Here is a 17,713-nt window from a genome sequence, read left to right on the forward strand (position 1 = left end):
GACTTTCAGAAGGACTTCAGTTCTCTGTCATCGTATTTTTGTTTTGGACTCCGTGTTTTTGAAGTGGAATACAATATTTAGTTAAATTTGTATTATCCAGTTTATTTTGTTTTTCCATTGCTTTGGGATTTAACAAGGAAGCCTTTTTTGAATCTTTTTTTTTTTTATTTTTTTTACTTTTGGGATGTATGTTTAAACGTTGTGATTTTATTTTGGGGTTGCCAACAAACATTTCGAATAGTTTCTCGTTTTTGTGTGTGTTTTATTCTTTTGTGAAATGCCTACACTGGTGCTTTTCTAACCGGTGCGCCATAGCTTTTCTTGGAGCTGGAGCTGTTAATAGCATCACTATCACGTAACGTTGCATTTAGATGCACATGTGTTTTTTAAATCAGAGACCGTAAGCGGCACTTGAACCCTGCGATGCGTAAGTTCTGCCTCACCGTACTGCTCGTGCTGCGCGGACTCATCATCTGCGTCTGTTCCAGCGATGAACCACAGCACCCTGGACTGTACAAGGACACCACTGTGACCTCAACAGGCACGTGGGCACCACCAAATATATACAAATCATATAAATAAAACATTCACTAAACCTCAGAATGCTTAATGCACGTTTTGAAGATCCATGAACTTTGCAGTGAAATTACTAATAAAATGGTAATGTATTGACATTGCAAATGTTTACTGGATTACTTAACTCTTTTGTCCATTTTTCATCACAGATCCATGTCTGCAGATGAGCCCTCCATGTATAACGGAGGCTGACCGCTTCAGCCTGGAGGCTCTTCAGCACATCCACAGAGAGATGGATGATGATCAGGATGGAGGCATTGAGGTGGAGGAGAGTGTGGAGGTAATCAGCAGTCACAGATGTTTACAAGAACACAATCACAAGTCTGAAGTTTCCTCACGCCCTAATGTGAATCCTGCTGGGTTTCCACAGATCATGGTCAATAAAGTTTTGTGAAATTGACTGTTAAATAGATGAGAAAAGATCAGTTGAAACAGGTGATTGAATATTTAATCAATTTATCATAACTATACCTATTTTTAAGAATATCCTTTCAAAGTCTTTAAACAAGAGCTGCAAATTTAAACAAACTAAAACTGTAAAATAGCTTAGTGCAGTTATCACACAGGCTACGATTTAACAAACAAAATGCAGTGCCCTCCATAAGTATTGGAACAGTAAAGACAAAATTGTTCTGTTTGCTGTGGACTCAAGAAATCTGTAAATATGATTAAAAGATGAATATGAGACAAAACTACAGAAAGTCGCTTTCTATTATTGGGTGATTCAACACAAAGATGTTTTACCAGCTAAGAAGATCAGCACTTTTTGAGTTTCATCTCCCTGTCTGATGTGAGCATAAGTATTGGAACAGTTGCCACACAGGTCTTCCTAAGTGTTCAGCTGTGTCCTGTTGCATTAATTCTTCAAATATTAAAAGCAGGGAATGTGTCTTATCAGTTATATCCATTGGTTCTGCATTCTAAGTCTTGCATTCGTGAGCCAGTAGAGTTTTGGAACTGAGTTGATGGACTGATGAGACAAAGATTAACTTTTATCTAAGTGGAAAGCAAAAGAATGGAAAAATAGGGAACTGCAGATGATCCTAAGCATACAACCTCATCTGTAAAGCTTGGTGGAGGTGATGTCATGGCATGGGTATGCATGGCTGTCTCTAGAAAAGGACCTCTTAATTTTAACGATGACTTATTGTGTGATGGCAGTAGCAGAATGAATTTGGAAGGGTACAAAATCATCTTGGCTACCAGTATTCAAGAAAATGCCTCCAAACTCATTAGAAAGCACTTCATAATGGATCAGGACAATGACCCAAAACAACCTGCCAGTTCAGTCAAGGACTTTATCGGGGCAAAGAAATGTAAAGTCTTAGATTGCCCAAATCAGTCTCAAAATTGAAATCCGATTGAACATTAATTTCACCATCTTAAGAGGAGACTAAAGACAGTAACTCCCCAAAACAAGAAACAGTTGGAATTGGGTGCATTAAAGGCTGGGGAAAAGCATTTCAAAGCACAAGAGCAAGAGTCTGGTGATGTCTATGGGCTGCAGACTCACTGCTCTGATTGCATGCAAGGGATCTGCAACTAAATATTAACTTTTAATCTTTTACATCTGCCTTAAATTCAACTGTTCCAATACTTATGCTCACATCAAATAGTGCGATGAACACTTTTTATTTGGTTAAACATGTATGTGTCGAGAAACCTAATAACTAAATGTGACATTCTGTAGTTTTGTCGCATATTCATCATTTAATCATATTTGCAAATGTCTTGACTCCACAGAAGAGAAAGCAATTTTGTCTTTAGTCTGTCCGATACTTATGGAGGGCACTTTATATCCTCTGCATGTTAGGCATAATTTGAAACATTTGAAAATTAAGAAATTAAGACAGACATAAATATTAGTATTGTAATTTTACAGCTGTAATGTAAAATTAAATTGTTATATTGTTTTTCTTAAATATTTAAATCACAGTTAAAAAGTACAACAGTAGCAGTAGTTATTATAATTCTTCTTCTTCTTTATCATTATTATTAGTATACAGCCAAATTTATATATAATAATTACATTTCACCAAACAGTGAAGCCCTGCAAACAAATACCACAGACCTGGAATTTATCTGTGAATATTGAAACATACAATATAGATGTTTTAACTGCGTCTAAAATGTAAACTTTAGAAATACATAAAATCCTTTATATTCTGTTTGTATTATAAATACAATCTACAGATAGATAGATAGATACATAGATAGATCATTGTGAGCCTCTAATCCCACTCTTTGCCTAAACCTTCTCAACAGTTAAAAATATAATAGGCATTTTTTGAATTCGGATTGGTTTAAAAAAAAAAAAAATAACCACCACCACCAACAACAACAACAAAAAATGGTTATATATAAAAATCTTTGTGGTCATCAAATCTGATTTGAGTGTGATATTACACACCGACAGAACTCCATCATGCAATATTTCAATATTCAAAATCATGCAGCCCTACTAGCAATCACAACAATGTGCTTAATTATCCTTTCCTCTTGTATTACATCTTGTTGCCGCTAATTGAACAAGTGGTGGAATAACATGAATGTATTAGTCTAAGGATGTAAAACTTATAAACCCACACAGACCGACAAGCTCAGCTTTACCATTGGTATGTTTATGTGATGTTTGTGGAAGAGCTGAAGTGTTATGCCAGAGCAACCTCGAGTTTCTGTCCTGAGCTTGTTGGTCAATTTAGAAACATGTTTCCACCCAGCACCTAAGACAAACTGTTCAGGCTTGGCACTGGGAGAACATAGCAGAGGGGGATGAGTTTCTAAGTAATGTCCTGAAGTACCTCCGAGTCTCTGGTATTGGGTTACTTTTCCTTGTTGCTATAGATATGGCTTAGTTACTGTAGATGTAAGCAGTGAAGAAGCCTGCAATCAAGTGGTGCATCTGATTACAGCAGAGACAGATATCAAAACACATTCCCAGACTCAAGTGACTCTTTCGATCTTGAATGTTTACTCAGCTGTTGTTTTAAATGTGCCACTACATTTGTAGGATATGTGTAAGTTCATTTAAATCAATTTCTCTTTTATATCTCTTCTTTGTTTCTTACTGTAGTTCATAATTGAAGATATGCAGCAGCAGCAACAGGCAAACAAACACAGTAAACTCCATCAGGAGGATCAGCATATAACTTTGGAGGAGCTTTGGAGGGGCTGGAAATCTTCTGAGGGTAAGATGGTCTCTATGATTGAATCTTGTCATGTTTTCAATGTAAAATAGTCACTTTCTTCCTCTCTTTTGTGTTTTTCACTGCTTCATTTCTCTCTGTTAGTGCATAACTGGACTCAGGAGGATGTCGTGAGATGGTTAAGAGAGTTTGTTGAGTTGCCTCAGTATGAAAAGGGCTTCAAAGAGCTGCATGTCAATGGGAACACCTTGCCCAGGTGAGTTAAAACCAAGACTGAACCAAATGAAAGTTCAGCCTGGAACCATTTAAAATGTAATTGTCTTAAGTTTTGGTAAGTGCCCTCTCATATCATCCTGATCTCATTAGTGTTCATTCGACAGGCATTTGCACCTAACATTTTTGTATGTTAAGGATAGATATTGAAAAATACACTATATATATTTCAGCAGCAGCTAAAATGTAAAGCGGAGAAGTGTAAAATTCTTACAGATCCTTGTATACTCTTTATAAATATAAATCACATATATAGACAATTTATTAGCTAATCCAATTCACAATAGTTAAAAATGTATAGGCATATCAATTTACAGTGGTGATCACAGTTACAAAAAACTATTATACAGATATTTTTAATAGTACGAGAAATCACAGAAAACAGAATGAAAATGTTATAGTGCAAATTTAGGTAAGTGCACTAAATAAATGTGATACTTAAATGTTTTCTCATTATTATCAAAGGTGAAGTCTGTTCTGATGCTTCATATTTTTTTGGAAACTGTGATAACTTTATTATTCTTTGATGAATAGGAAGTTCAAAAGAACAGTATTTATTTAAAATAGAGATCTTTTGTATCATTATAAGTGTCTTTACTTTGATACATTTAATGCATAAGTGCTGAATATAAGAATGAATTTCTTTAAAAACAAATTTTGCTGAACCCAAAAGTTTGAATTGTAATTTATTTACTTAATCTAAGATAATAGTTTATTGATTTGTTTTTACAGGATTGCTTCCAATGAGCCATCATTTATGAGCACATATCTGAAGATCCAGGACCAGCAACACAAACAAAAACTCAAACTCAAAGCTCTGGATGTAGTGCTCTTTGGCCCACCTACAAGTATGTATACACTTTACATATATTGACATAAAATTTAATTATTTTTAAATAACCACGTTTAAAACCGTTATACATTCAAGATATTACCATTGCAGTGAAGTCATTATGAAGTCAAGTTGCTAAACTAAATAACTCTTAAATTTGGTCTTTTGCACCCCTGTAGCAGTGATTCAATTAATTTATTGAACTGTATGCATTGTATGCTTTAAAGGTGCTGTACATAACTTTTGTAAAAAAATATTTTTTACATATTTATTAAACCTGTCATTATGTCCTGACAGTAGAATATGAGACCGATAATCTGTGAAAAAAAATCAAGCTCCTCTGGCTCCTCCCAGTGCTCCTATTGCCATTTGCAGAAACTCCATCGCTCCCGGTAAAAAATAACCAATCAGAACTGCGGTCCATAACTTTGTTTTTGTTCAAAATGTAGAAAAATGTATATAATAAGCGAGTACACCATGAATCCATTTTCCAAACCGTGTTTTTGGCTTGTCCTGAATCACTAGGGTGCACCTATAATAAGTGTTTATATTCGGACTATTTTAGATTGCTTCGGGGGTACCGCGGGGGGTTAACCCAGTACCTTTGTTTGATTCTTCTTAGACATAAACAGAGAGAAGTAGCTCTGGCTACAATGTTCTTCCGCAAGACGCAAGCAGTTCTGTTTATTAACCGCTAGAGCGTCAAAAGTTACCTACTGCAGCTTTAACTGAAAATCAGATCATTCATTTGCTGAAGCCACAGTATAATGAATTCTGAACAGTTGTGGATTTTTAAATGTCATTATTAAATTTAGCTCTGACTGATGTGTATCATTTAAGCACATGTGAAATCAAATATCCATGCACCCCTTTTTGAGAACACACAGCAGAATGACTCTCTGAGCGTGAAATAAACACACAGTCGTCACATAATGTTTCATGTTTCATTGGCTGCCTGACCAATATCCCCATGTACCTTTGCTCCAGGACCCCCACACAACTGGATGAAAGACCTGGTTCTGATAGTGTCTGTAGTAATGGGGATTGGTGGATGCTGGTTTGCACGAGTACAGAATAAAGCATCTAAGATTCATATTTCAAAGATGATGAAGGACCTGGAAAGCTTGCAACGAGCTGAACAAAGCCTCACAGACTTACAGGAGCAGTGAGTACATCTTCTAGATTTCTGAACGATCACATTCAGCAAGAGTTGAAACAATTCACCAAAATAAACTGGGTGGATTTGTACTTGATTCAACAAGTCAGAGTTTATGCTTTTTTAAAGAATTCAGTAGTCCAGTAGTAGTTTTGCTGGTGGGCTTATTAAAAAGTATTACCAACCTCAAACATTTACTCAGTAGTGTAAAATTCAGTGTTTTTTTTTTTTAATTAACAAAAAATATCTGGCACTAAAATAATAAAGTCCTAAATGAATACCCTCCTTTAACAAAAAATAAATAAAATAATAATAAATGCTGCATTTTGAAATTTTTAAAGGTTGGAAAAGGCCCAGGAAGAGAAGCGCACAGTAGCAGTAGAGAAGAAGAATCTAGAGGAAAAGATGAGAGATGAGATTCAGGGTGCTCAGGAAGAGGCCAACCGTCTGCACAAACTTCGAGATGGAGCAGTGAGTGAACTCACCCGTCTTTGGTATGCAGAAGAAGAGCTCGAACAGGTAAGGATCTGCATTTCTCAGTGTTAACATATCCTAACAAGACTTCAAAAAACCCCATGGTTCTCTGGGCTCCTTGTACAGGTGCGTGATGCACTGAAGAGGGCCGAGAAAGACATGCAGTGCCTCTGGTCAGTTCCTGAATCTTTGCAGCTGTGGCTACAGCTCACCCATGAGGTAGAACTCCAGTACTACAACATCAAGAAGCAAAGTGCAGAACAACAACTAGTCACGGCTAAAGATGAGGTATTTTAAAGATGAATGAATCTCAAATGTATTATCATGCATAGAATCAAATACACAGTGATTCATGTTTTCAGGTTTCAGTTGTTTTGCTTTTTGAATTGAAAAAGAATTGTTCACTCAAAAATGAGAAAGTGCTGAAAATGTACTCACCCCGCAGGCCATCCAAGATGTAGATAAGTTTGTTTCTTCATCGGAACTCATTCAGAGAATGATAACGGGGATATTTTATAGCTGGGAATGCTCTGTCTTTCATTATCAAATGATGTACAAATCCAGTGTCGATTATAAAACAGTGTTGTTTATAAAACAAACACACTTACAAAACACTGTTGCTGCCCTGGAAAAACAAACTGCATTCACTGTTCAGGTAACGCTGGGTTCATTGGGAAGTGGAACAAGGGGTTTTCTTGTATCAGAAACTTGTACGAACCTGTAACGGATGTATTTGGCATAGAAATACTACATCACACAAACTTTAGTCATGTTTAGCATGACAATCCAACTTTTTAACAGTGTAAATAACTCTGAATCCATGAAATACAGTAGCATTAGACCCCCCCCCCCCTAAATTATTTTTAATTTCAAACACATAGCTTTTTGTTTCACAAGATGTTAACTGACAGACTAGGGTGATTATTGTGAAGTTATCAGCTGTTTGGACTCTCATTCTGACGGCACCCAGAGGACTCATTGGTGAGCAAGTGATGTAATGCTAAGTGTCTCTAAATCTGTTCAGATGAAAAAACAAACACATCTACATCTAGGATGGCCTGAACTTGAGTACATTCTAAGCAATCTTTTAGTTTTGTGTGAATGTTTAGAACTGTATTATTCAATCACTTTGTATTTTTGCACAGGCTGAGAAGATCAATAAAAAAAGGAGTTCTGTGTTTGGTACGCTACATGTTGCACATAGCTCCTCATTGGATCAAGTGGATCAGAGAATTCTGGAGGCCAAGTAATTTGTTTATTCTCATTTTTGACTTAATTCACTATGAATAAATAATGCAGGGAAATATCTTTGAGAATTTTTTTTTTTAAATATGGGTCCCAAACAGTTTTTTGGGGGCTAGTTAATCTATGCTAAATTTGAAATTTCAAGAAAACATCTGAATCATGAGTAGACTTAGTATGGGCTTCCAGTGACCTGCATACTGTTTGTATTTTGTAAAAGGAATGCACTGGCAGAGGTGACTGCTTGTCTACGGGAGCGTTTGCACCGCTGGCAGCAGATTGAGAGCTTGTGTGGTTTTCCTGTGATGAAAAACGCTGGCCTGCCCAGTCTCACTGCTACACTATACCCAGACCCCAACTGGATGCTAATGCCCCGGTCTGCAATGCAATCCTATCAAGTGCCCGTTTCGGTGGAGGACATGGATGAAGAAATACCTCAGATTATACCACAGATTCCTGGTTGGTACTTGGGTTATTTCTTTTATTAGTTAAATGTGTTTTCTTTCTTCTGTTTTTATATTATTTAGACAAAGTGAGATTAATATGTCAGCCAATCTGATTTCAATTTAATATAAATCAGGACATTTTGTGTATGGTATGGAAAATATAGCTTACAACACATTATAGCACTTTTAAAGGGTTAGTTCACCCGAAAATGAAAATTCTGTCATTAATTACCATCAGCTTGTTTCAAACCCATAAGACCTTCGTTCCTCTTCGGAACACAAATTAAGAAATTTTTGATGAAATTTGAGAGCTTTCTGATCCCGCGTTGTGGTACTCTCGTAAAAGTCATTATTTTTGTTTTCTTTGCATACAAGAAGTATTATTGCAGCTTGATAAAATTAAGGTTGAACCACTGATATCACATCATATTTAATGATTTCCTTACTAGCGTCATGGACCTTGAACATGGTAGTTCCCTTGCTGTCTATGCAGGGTCAAAAAGCTCTCAGATTTCATAAAAAATATCTTAATTTGTGTTCCAAATTGAACGAAGGTCTTATGGGTTTGGAACGACATGAGGGATTAATGACAGAGTTTTCATTTTGGGTGAACTATCACTTTAAGTAATTTCAATTAGATTACTCAATGTTAGATTACTGAAACAGGTGTAAAGTAATCATATATTTTACTTTTCAGTCACAGTTGCACCTCTGAAATGTTCTCCACGGTCTCTGGTTCGCTCTCGCCGATCTGGGCATATTGTGTCATCACCTGTCATCCTATCACCTGACCCAGACCTCCTGATTCCCATACGAACTCCTCTACGCCGATATGGAGATGAAGAAGAAGAGCATATCAAATTCTCCCCTCTCGTGAAACAGTATGTCAGCCAGGCATTTTGTCCTTTAATTTTGCATTACATTAGTTTCATTTTGCAAGAAAAGAGCAGTTCAGAGATTCTTAAAAATACTTTACAATAAAGTTCCATTCATTAATATTAGCTCATGCATTAGGTATCATGAACTAATAATAAACAAAAGTTTTAGAGCATTTATTAACCCATGTTAATGAACGAACATCTCTTTGACAGGGAGTCTATGGAAACATCTTCAGATACAGATTCTATCGGGTCTTCCATCAGCAGAATGTACAGCACCCTTGATGTCCCATCTCGAAGAAAATATATTTTCTCTGATAAAATGCCCCGAAAGATCTCCCTGGATGAACAAGACGACAGTCCCTCACGCAAAATCTCGGAGGAGATGGACGAGTCTTTGTTAGTGAATAACACCTCAAGGAAAGTTTCACGAGACGAACTGGACCTTAATACTCCATCAAGAAAGATGTCTAGAGACGAACTAGAGGCCTCTGTGGACCCTCCTAGACAACTGAGTAGAGGAGAAACTGAGGCCAGCATTGACTCAAGGAAATTACCCAGGGATCTACCTTTCGATTCCACAATGAGGTACTACTCTACAGAAAAGATGTCTCCAGCAGCGATCAGCATGGATAGTCAGAGACAACGATCACTCAGAGACAGAAAAGATCATATGGACAGCATTTCTAGAGTGATACCAAAAGCAGAATTTGATATAGAGACCACAAGTACAACTAGATATTCAGATGCCTTTAACACTTCCATTAAACACAAAGAAAGCCGGGATTTTACAACCAATATCCAGCGAGGAAGAGCGTTTAGGGAAAACTCCTTTGATGCCACTTCTGATAGTTCAGTGGAAAGCTCTAAAAAATACAAGATGTTAGGCAAAACAGATTCATACAAAGACATCCCTTCACGATTGATGGCACAAGATGAATTTGATCTGCCCATGGATTTTGAAAGACAAAAAATGAGAGATATTTCCACTGATTTGGCTTCAAGGAACATACTGAAAGATGAGGTCGAGAGAAGCAAGTCCTTTAAAGAGAATAGGGATAATCGCATGGAAATTCCCTCCAAAAAAGTCTCTCGAGATGAGCAAGAATTCACAATGGAGACACAACGACTACAACGCAAGACAGACAGCTCTGTGGAAACTCCGATGGGTAAAATACAGAGAGAAATGGCGGGTCTATCTGTGGAGGCTCCAAGGCTTAAGAGATCGCAGGAGGAGTTTCTGGTTGCAAACTCAGGACAGTTTGGCCCACCTGACCTCACTGTTAGTTCCCTGATGCTCTGGAAACCATCCTCAGACTCGCTTAGCACACTAGTGTATGACGGCATTCTAGAAAAGTCCTACGAGAGCCCTCTCATGCCTAGTCCTGGGGATCTCAGTCATGCAGCTTCAGTGTCTTCCTCTTGCCAAAGCCTTCTTGGAAATGAAGGACAATCTGCAAATTTGTCTTCTACAGAATCTGTCGGTAAAGACAAGGGCAAGAAATCTTCAAAGCTCAAGAATATATTCAAAAAGAAGAAGGAAAAGGAAAAAGATAAAGACTCATAAGGGTCAACAAGATGTAGGAATTCAGACACTTTTAAAAGGCCAAAGTCACTTCTAAAACTGGTTTGGAAAGCTGCCTTGTAAATTATAACATATGCAAAGCTAAACACGCTGAATGGAGTGCCCTTGGTTTTTCTGTGATATGCAGGACCCAAAACAAATGACCCTCAGCTAAATGGGTGCAATTTTGTGAAATAAACAATCAGAACTGCACTTTTTGAAGTGGGATTTAGAGACACTGTATTGCGTAAGATGTTCTGTCCAGTGAAAGCTGTTGAATTAGATATTTATTGCACATATTTCTTTCTTTATTGCAGATGTGTTCATCATTTGAAATAATTTGTGATGATGTACTTAGACTTTTGCATATTAACAGATCATTGTAGCAATTGAAGAGAAGATCACAACAAGCTTGATTTTATTTAATTTACTTGTTTTCACAAAATGTCATTAAAAATAGTTCAGTAAAATGAAGACAAAACAAAACCAAATAATTAAAGGTTAATTAATATACTCTATTTACTACATGAGTACTAATAATGTATGAAAATTAAGCTTTTATTAATTGCTATTTAATGAATAAATGTATTTATAAATTCAAATAAGAAATAAATATTTATTAATTTAACAATTGATTCACAATTTTAAGTATTATTGTGGTGTCTGTTTGATTTTGTTTTACAACACTTGGGGCAACTTTTTTTGTTCAGTATGCAATATACAATAATAAAATTTGACTATAGAAATATTTTTCTTGAAATTACATTTATCCCAGTATAATTGCAGATATTCTGTTGGATCCTGCCCTTTTCCATTCTATATCATCATGTGAAAATAGAAAATAAAAATCTAATTGAAAATTGTCATAGTTCACCCAAACGTGAAAAATTGCTGAATATTTACTCACTATCAGGCCATCCAAAATGTAGATGATTTATAGAAATTTAGCAGTACATCACTTGCTCACCGATCTTCTGCTGTGAAGTATTTATAAGAAACAAATACATTAACACATTTGAACTTTAAAAATACTCAACGATCTAGAGTACATAATCTATAATAATGCTCCTCCAATAAACATACCTCCCTTGTTGTCCTCTTAGAACAAAACCTACCAAAAAATTTGTTTAGAACTGTTTTCACAGTCTGTGTTCACAGTGTGTGTGCACTTCGGATGGGTTAAATGCAGAGAGAGCATGAATTCTGAGTATTGGTCATCGTACTTGGCTGTATGTCACGTCACTTTCTCTTTCAAGTTATAACATCTTTGTGATGGGTTTGTTTATTACAAACTTGCAGCTTTTCTCTTCACAAGATGTTAATTGATGGACTGGAGTTGTGAGGATTACGTGTGGATTATTGTGATTTTTTTATCAGATGTTTGAACTCTCTGTCTGACGGCACCTATTCATTGCAGTGGATCCATTGCAGAGCAAGTGAATCTCTTCAGAATAAACAAGCTTATCCACATCTTGTATGGCCTGAGGATGAGTACACTGTCAGCAAATGTTCTTTTTGGGGTTTACTATTTTTTTTAATCAAATTGGTTAACATTGCTGGAAATGTACATTCCAGCAGGCAGGGGTTTACAGATCTTAATCACTTTGAAAATAACCAGGCTGATACAGTGAAAGTTTGGATTTGTCATACTTTGCATGATTAATGACAACCGATATCTGTGAATATTTTAGATAAATAATAATATTGAAAATGTTTCAACCGTATGACCTAAAGTAGTAGGAAATAAACAAGACATTCTCAAACACACCCCTACCTATTTTTGTTTCCATAATTTTTTATGATGTTGTTAAAATGGTCTCATCTTGATAAGTGAAAGTAAAAAATGTAAATTTAAATATATGCATTTATCAGACGCTTTTATCCAAAGTGACTTACAGTGCATTTAGGCTATCAATTTGTACCTATCACTATCTAAGTTTTGACACAACATCTAAATTACATTTTTCTGTCATTATATTTAATGTGCAAACAGTGTCATGAAGTGTATTTATTATCATGAAACTCCCTAGTTTGAGTCTGAATTTTTTCTTACCAATTTTAGAAATGTTTGTTCTATCAGATGCTGTTCACAGGTTCTTGTAAAAGGTAAGTCATGCTTTTATGTTTTTTAACCACAAATGTTTCCAGTGGTTGTTAGTTTTTTTTTGTTTTTGTGTGTGCGTGTGTTAATATATAGCTTTAATGACTTCACTATTATTATTATAATATATTATAATCGATTGCATATTTTAGGTTAAACTTTTAACCCACTGATACGGTTTTTTAAAACTAACAATTCAAGAGGGGAGTTTAAATCGATTTATGTGGAAACAAGAAAACCACAACTTTCAGATCTCACTGCACCAGTGTATATACATTAAGAGCGTGTTTAGTTTACATGACAAACCTAAATGGAAAAATATGTGGGTAGAGGTTGTGGTTACGGAAATGTATAAGTACATTTTAACACGCTACCGAGCAATACACCTCACAGTTAAATACATTCTCACAAAAAAAAAAAAACACACACACACAAAAAAACATGAAAAAAAATTTAGTGAATTCAGGCCACAACAAACATTTTGACTTTCACTAAAGAAAGAGGAATGAAAGAAGTTCACTGCTATAGTTTTAGAAGTGACTTGTATAACAGGATGTGACACCAGGTTTCCTGTTATGGCCGGCTTGATAATTGTTACCTCTGAAATTCTTCTAAGGACTTTTACAACGACAGTTAAACCTTAACATGTTTCTGCCAGTTCCAGCATATTCATTCAGCTTTAGTAAGACATGAACTGATTGGCACAAATTAACAGCAAATTTACACATTCTGCATTTGCTGACAACAATATAACATTTGATACATTTGTAAATTGATTGTAAAGATAACTTTATATTAGAATAAACAATTTTGACAATTTTAACTTTTTTTTGTAAATTTACAAATGTAAGTTTTTGAGAGAATCAAACTTTCTTTAACAACCAGAAGATAAACATAATGTGTACAAACTAAATACTAATGAATTTGATAAACCCCTTAATCTAAGCAAAATAAAAAAATCCCCAACCTCTAAGCAAATTAAAGCCCTTTTACAGAAATCCCTCCCACCACAGTCATCCGGTGACATTTACATTGAAGACCCTTTGATTTTTTTTTGTTTTTCAGTCTCTGAGATGGAGCGAGCAATAGTTATTGTCGTCATGCTTGTAAGTAAGTACATTTTTGTCTTTATTTGTTGAAATCATTTGATTTGATTGATAGTCATGTTTCTTGTATTTGAACTTGTATTTGCTTTTGCAGGTGTTTTGTTCTATGAACAGAAGAGAGTGTTTGGGACACAAATGAACAAAAGAGTTAAAGCAGGAGAGAGCACAACTCTGTTCTGTGACTGTGTCTTACCACTTGGATCACACATTGCTTGGTGGAGAAACTGCTCACATGAGCATCAACCATCTCTGTTAATAGAGGCTGGAAACCTGTTCACTGGGATGTTTCCACGTTTCAGTTTTGTGTTCAACAGCTCCAGTAACTCCTATGATCTACATATTACAAACGTCAGTGTCTCTGATGAGGGACTGTATTACTGTGCAATAAAAGACAGAAAAGCACATGATGTACATAGCATTATAAGTTGTGAGTACCAGTATGGAAACAGAAGTACTCATCTATCTGTCTTGGGTAAGAAAACTGTTCAACTTTTATGTTGCTTCTTTTTGTAACTTTAAAGAAACTGTAGACTGTATTTGACAAAACCCTATTATGCCGATGAAAAAATGCGAAAATCATGATATATATATATATATATATATATATATATATATATATATATATATATATATATATATACACAGTACAGACCAAAAGTTTGGAAACATTACTATTTTTAATGTTTTTGAAAGAAGTTTCTTCTGCTCATCAAGCCTGTATTTATTTGATCAAAAATACAGAAAAAAAACAGTAATATTCTGAAATATTATTACAACTTAAAAGTTTTCTATTTGAATATACTCAAAAAAAAAAAAAAAAAAAAAAATATATATATATATATATATATTCCTATGATGCAAAGCTGAGAATTTTCAGCATCATTACTCCAGCCTTCAGTGTCACATGTAACATCCAGTCTATCAAATGATCATTTAGAAATCATTCTAATATTCAGATTTATTATGAGTGTGGGAAACAGTTCTGCTGTCTAATATATTTGATGAATAAAAGATTAAAAAGAACAGCATTTATTCAACAAAAAAATAAATAAAAATAATAATAATTCTAATAATATATATTCTAATAATATATTTTCTTTACTATCACCTTTTATCAATTTAACACATCCTTGCTGAATAATAGTATCGATTTTATTTGAAAAAAAAGAAAGAAAAAAAATACTGACCCCACATTACTGACCAGTAGTGTATATTTTCATTTTAAAATATTTATATTTTAAAAACATAGCTTTTTTTTTTTTTTTACTTTTTATTCATCAAAGTATCCTAAAAAAAGTATCACATGTTCTGAAAAAATATTAAGCAGCAGAAATGTTTCCAACTTTGATAATGAATCATCATATTAGAATGATTTCTAAAGGATCATGTGATAATGATCCTAAAATTTCAGCTTTGCATCACAGAAATAAGTGATAATTTAAAGTATAATTCATTTAAAAACAATTATTTTAAATTGTAAAAATATATCATATTATAAAAAAAGATTCTGTATTTTTGATCAAATAAATGCAGGCTTTATGAGCAGAAGAAACTTCTTTCAAAAACATAAAAAATAGTAATGTTTTGGTCTGTAGTGTACTGTATATATATATATATATATATATATATATATATATATATATATATATATATATATATATATATATAATTTATATATTATGCAGCTTTAGTTCTGCCAGGTTACATTAGTCAAGCCGGCATCAAGATGAATTCACTGTGGCAGCACAACACAATGTAAATGTAAAAAGTAAATGTCTATACAAAAATGTGGTTACTTTCACTTACGTTTGATTTAGAGCCAAGGTTCAACACCTCCACACCTCCTGTATCAGACCTCTGCTGGACGCTGCTGTTCAGTGTGTGTCCGGTGTGTGTTCTCCTCTTCTCTCTCCTCTCCTCCATCTGTGTGTACTGCTTCTGTCAGAGGAAAACTATTGGTAATCATTCACTCTTGAACTCTTTCTTTTCTTTGCCAGAGATATAATGTGCCATTCACCTGTTCTGATTTTTCTGATGTTGCAAGATTTGCTACAATTACATCAATTTACACGAACATCCTCACAAAATGAACAGAATATATTGTCAATTTTTTGTGGAGTTTTGTGAACAATTATTCGTTTGTATTTTTTTCTGAATTAAGTTATGTTCATTTTAATTCCCTAGTTCCTGCAACAACACAGAGCGAGATAAGACATAATGAGGTAGGCTACTGCATTAAATGCGCACATCCTTACATCCCACAATAACAGTTATTTCTTCTAAAACATTCCACAGATTGTTTTTTGGTTTATTAATATTAATGATACTAAGTACCCTACATAAATATCTTTTCTTTTCAGAGTGAAGATGAAGTCTGCTACGCATCACTGAACACTCTTTCCATGTTGAAGAGAAAGACATTGCAGAATTCAGATTTTTGTATTTACACTGAGGTCGGAATTAAAAGAACATAGAGAGAGGATTCTGCATCTTCACACTTGAAATCATAAACCCTCGGTCTGGTAAACGCAATCCTGGGTTCTTGCTTCACATTTTACACTTAACACTTCTTTATAAAACATATTCCAGACTTTATTCTTATTTTTTTTTATTTCATTTAATTAAGTTAAATGTTTTCCTGAATGGACTTCTCAGATTATAAATGTAAGAATGAAATGATTCTTAAAATTTTTTTATAGAGTTCTCCTGAAAGGCCTGTGGTTAGATTCTTATCCATGTTGACATTGTCAGTTTTGACATAACTACTTAAAGAATGGTTTTTCATTCTTAGTCAGGAAGGAAACCACAAATATTTCCACATGAGCAGGCAACACACTGGTGGTCACACAAATGTTTCATTAAAAAAAAAGTCAAAACTAGTTAAATGTGCCTGTATGATACAGATGCAGATGTGGCTTATATCAGAATGATTTCTGAAGGATTATGCAACGCTGAAGACTGGAGTGATGGCTGATGAATAGTCAGTTTTTCCATCAGAGGAATAAGTTATATTTTAAAATATATTGTTAAACTACATTACTGTTCTTACGGTATTTTTATTAAATAAATGCAGACTCAGTGAGTATAAGAAACGTATTTCATAAACATTAAAATAAAAAAAATCTCATAAAGCTCAAACTTTCGAATGGTAGTGCTGCTCTGACATTAATTCCACAACCTTTATATCCTCCATTGATCGTTCCACATATTTGTTTTGATGGTTTTCATAGCATTGACTATAAAAGCAGATGATATTAGAGATACTACCCATATTTATTTACATTTTAGCAAAAAATTGGTTCAAATTCATCATGAATTAATCACCTTGTTTTCATGCCACTGATTAAAACAATCACGCTTTGGTTGAAAGCACAATGGAACATCGCAAGTCACACACATGACTGGAGTTTTCAGTGGGCAAAGCTTGCACCTGCGCCTACCGACAGTACTGTCTGGCACAAAGTGCTTTGGCCTGTGGGATCCTTCAGGAAATGATGATTCTGGAGGTGTGGGAGGAGCCGAGACAGGAGTGGAAAGAGAAGACGAAATGGGGGCCAGGGGAAGAGCCAAGGAAAACGGTGCAGATTCAGACCTGTTCTCAGCATCCATTTCTGTAAGCTCTAAAACAAGAGTCTCAAGGAACATCTTCCGTGTCAAAGCTTTTTGTTTTTTTCTCTCAGCGACCAGTTCATGCAAACTGAATGCATTCTCTACGGCGATGTCCAAAAGGTGATAAAAAACACACTGATACCACTTCTTCGGTTTATGTAGAACTCTGAAATGTCCAGTGATGAAATTGGATGGTTTCACTGTCCCCACATTCCTGGGTGAATAGAAAAAAAGGCAGTATTTTAAAACTAAAAGGTAAATAGTCATGTGAATAATACACATGCAAAACTAAATGACACAAAAGCTTTTT

General features: G+C 34.8%; 1 protein-coding gene across 1 annotated transcript; it reads left to right on the forward strand.

The window, feature by feature from the left end:
- Positions 1–423: 423 nt before the first annotated feature.
- Positions 424–12,714, forward strand: stim2a (tromal interaction molecule 2a). Its single transcript, XM_026204153.1, has 12 exons — positions 424–541; positions 726–856; positions 3,650–3,764; positions 3,867–3,978; positions 4,728–4,843; positions 5,815–5,992; positions 6,325–6,502; positions 6,584–6,745; positions 7,603–7,703; positions 7,920–8,158; positions 8,843–9,026; positions 9,237–12,714. The coding sequence occupies exons 1-12, from the start codon at positions 424–426 to the stop codon at positions 10,588–10,590; spliced, it is 2,988 nt and encodes a 995-aa protein (XP_026059938.1). The 3' UTR covers positions 10,591–12,714.
- The last annotated feature ends 4,999 nt before the right edge of the window (positions 12,715–17,713 follow it).

The sequence above is a fragment of the Carassius auratus genome, chromosome 26 (assembly GCF_003368295.1).
Source record: "Carassius auratus strain Wakin chromosome 26, ASM336829v1, whole genome shotgun sequence".
NCBI lineage: Eukaryota > Metazoa > Chordata > Actinopteri > Cypriniformes > Cyprinidae > Carassius > Carassius auratus.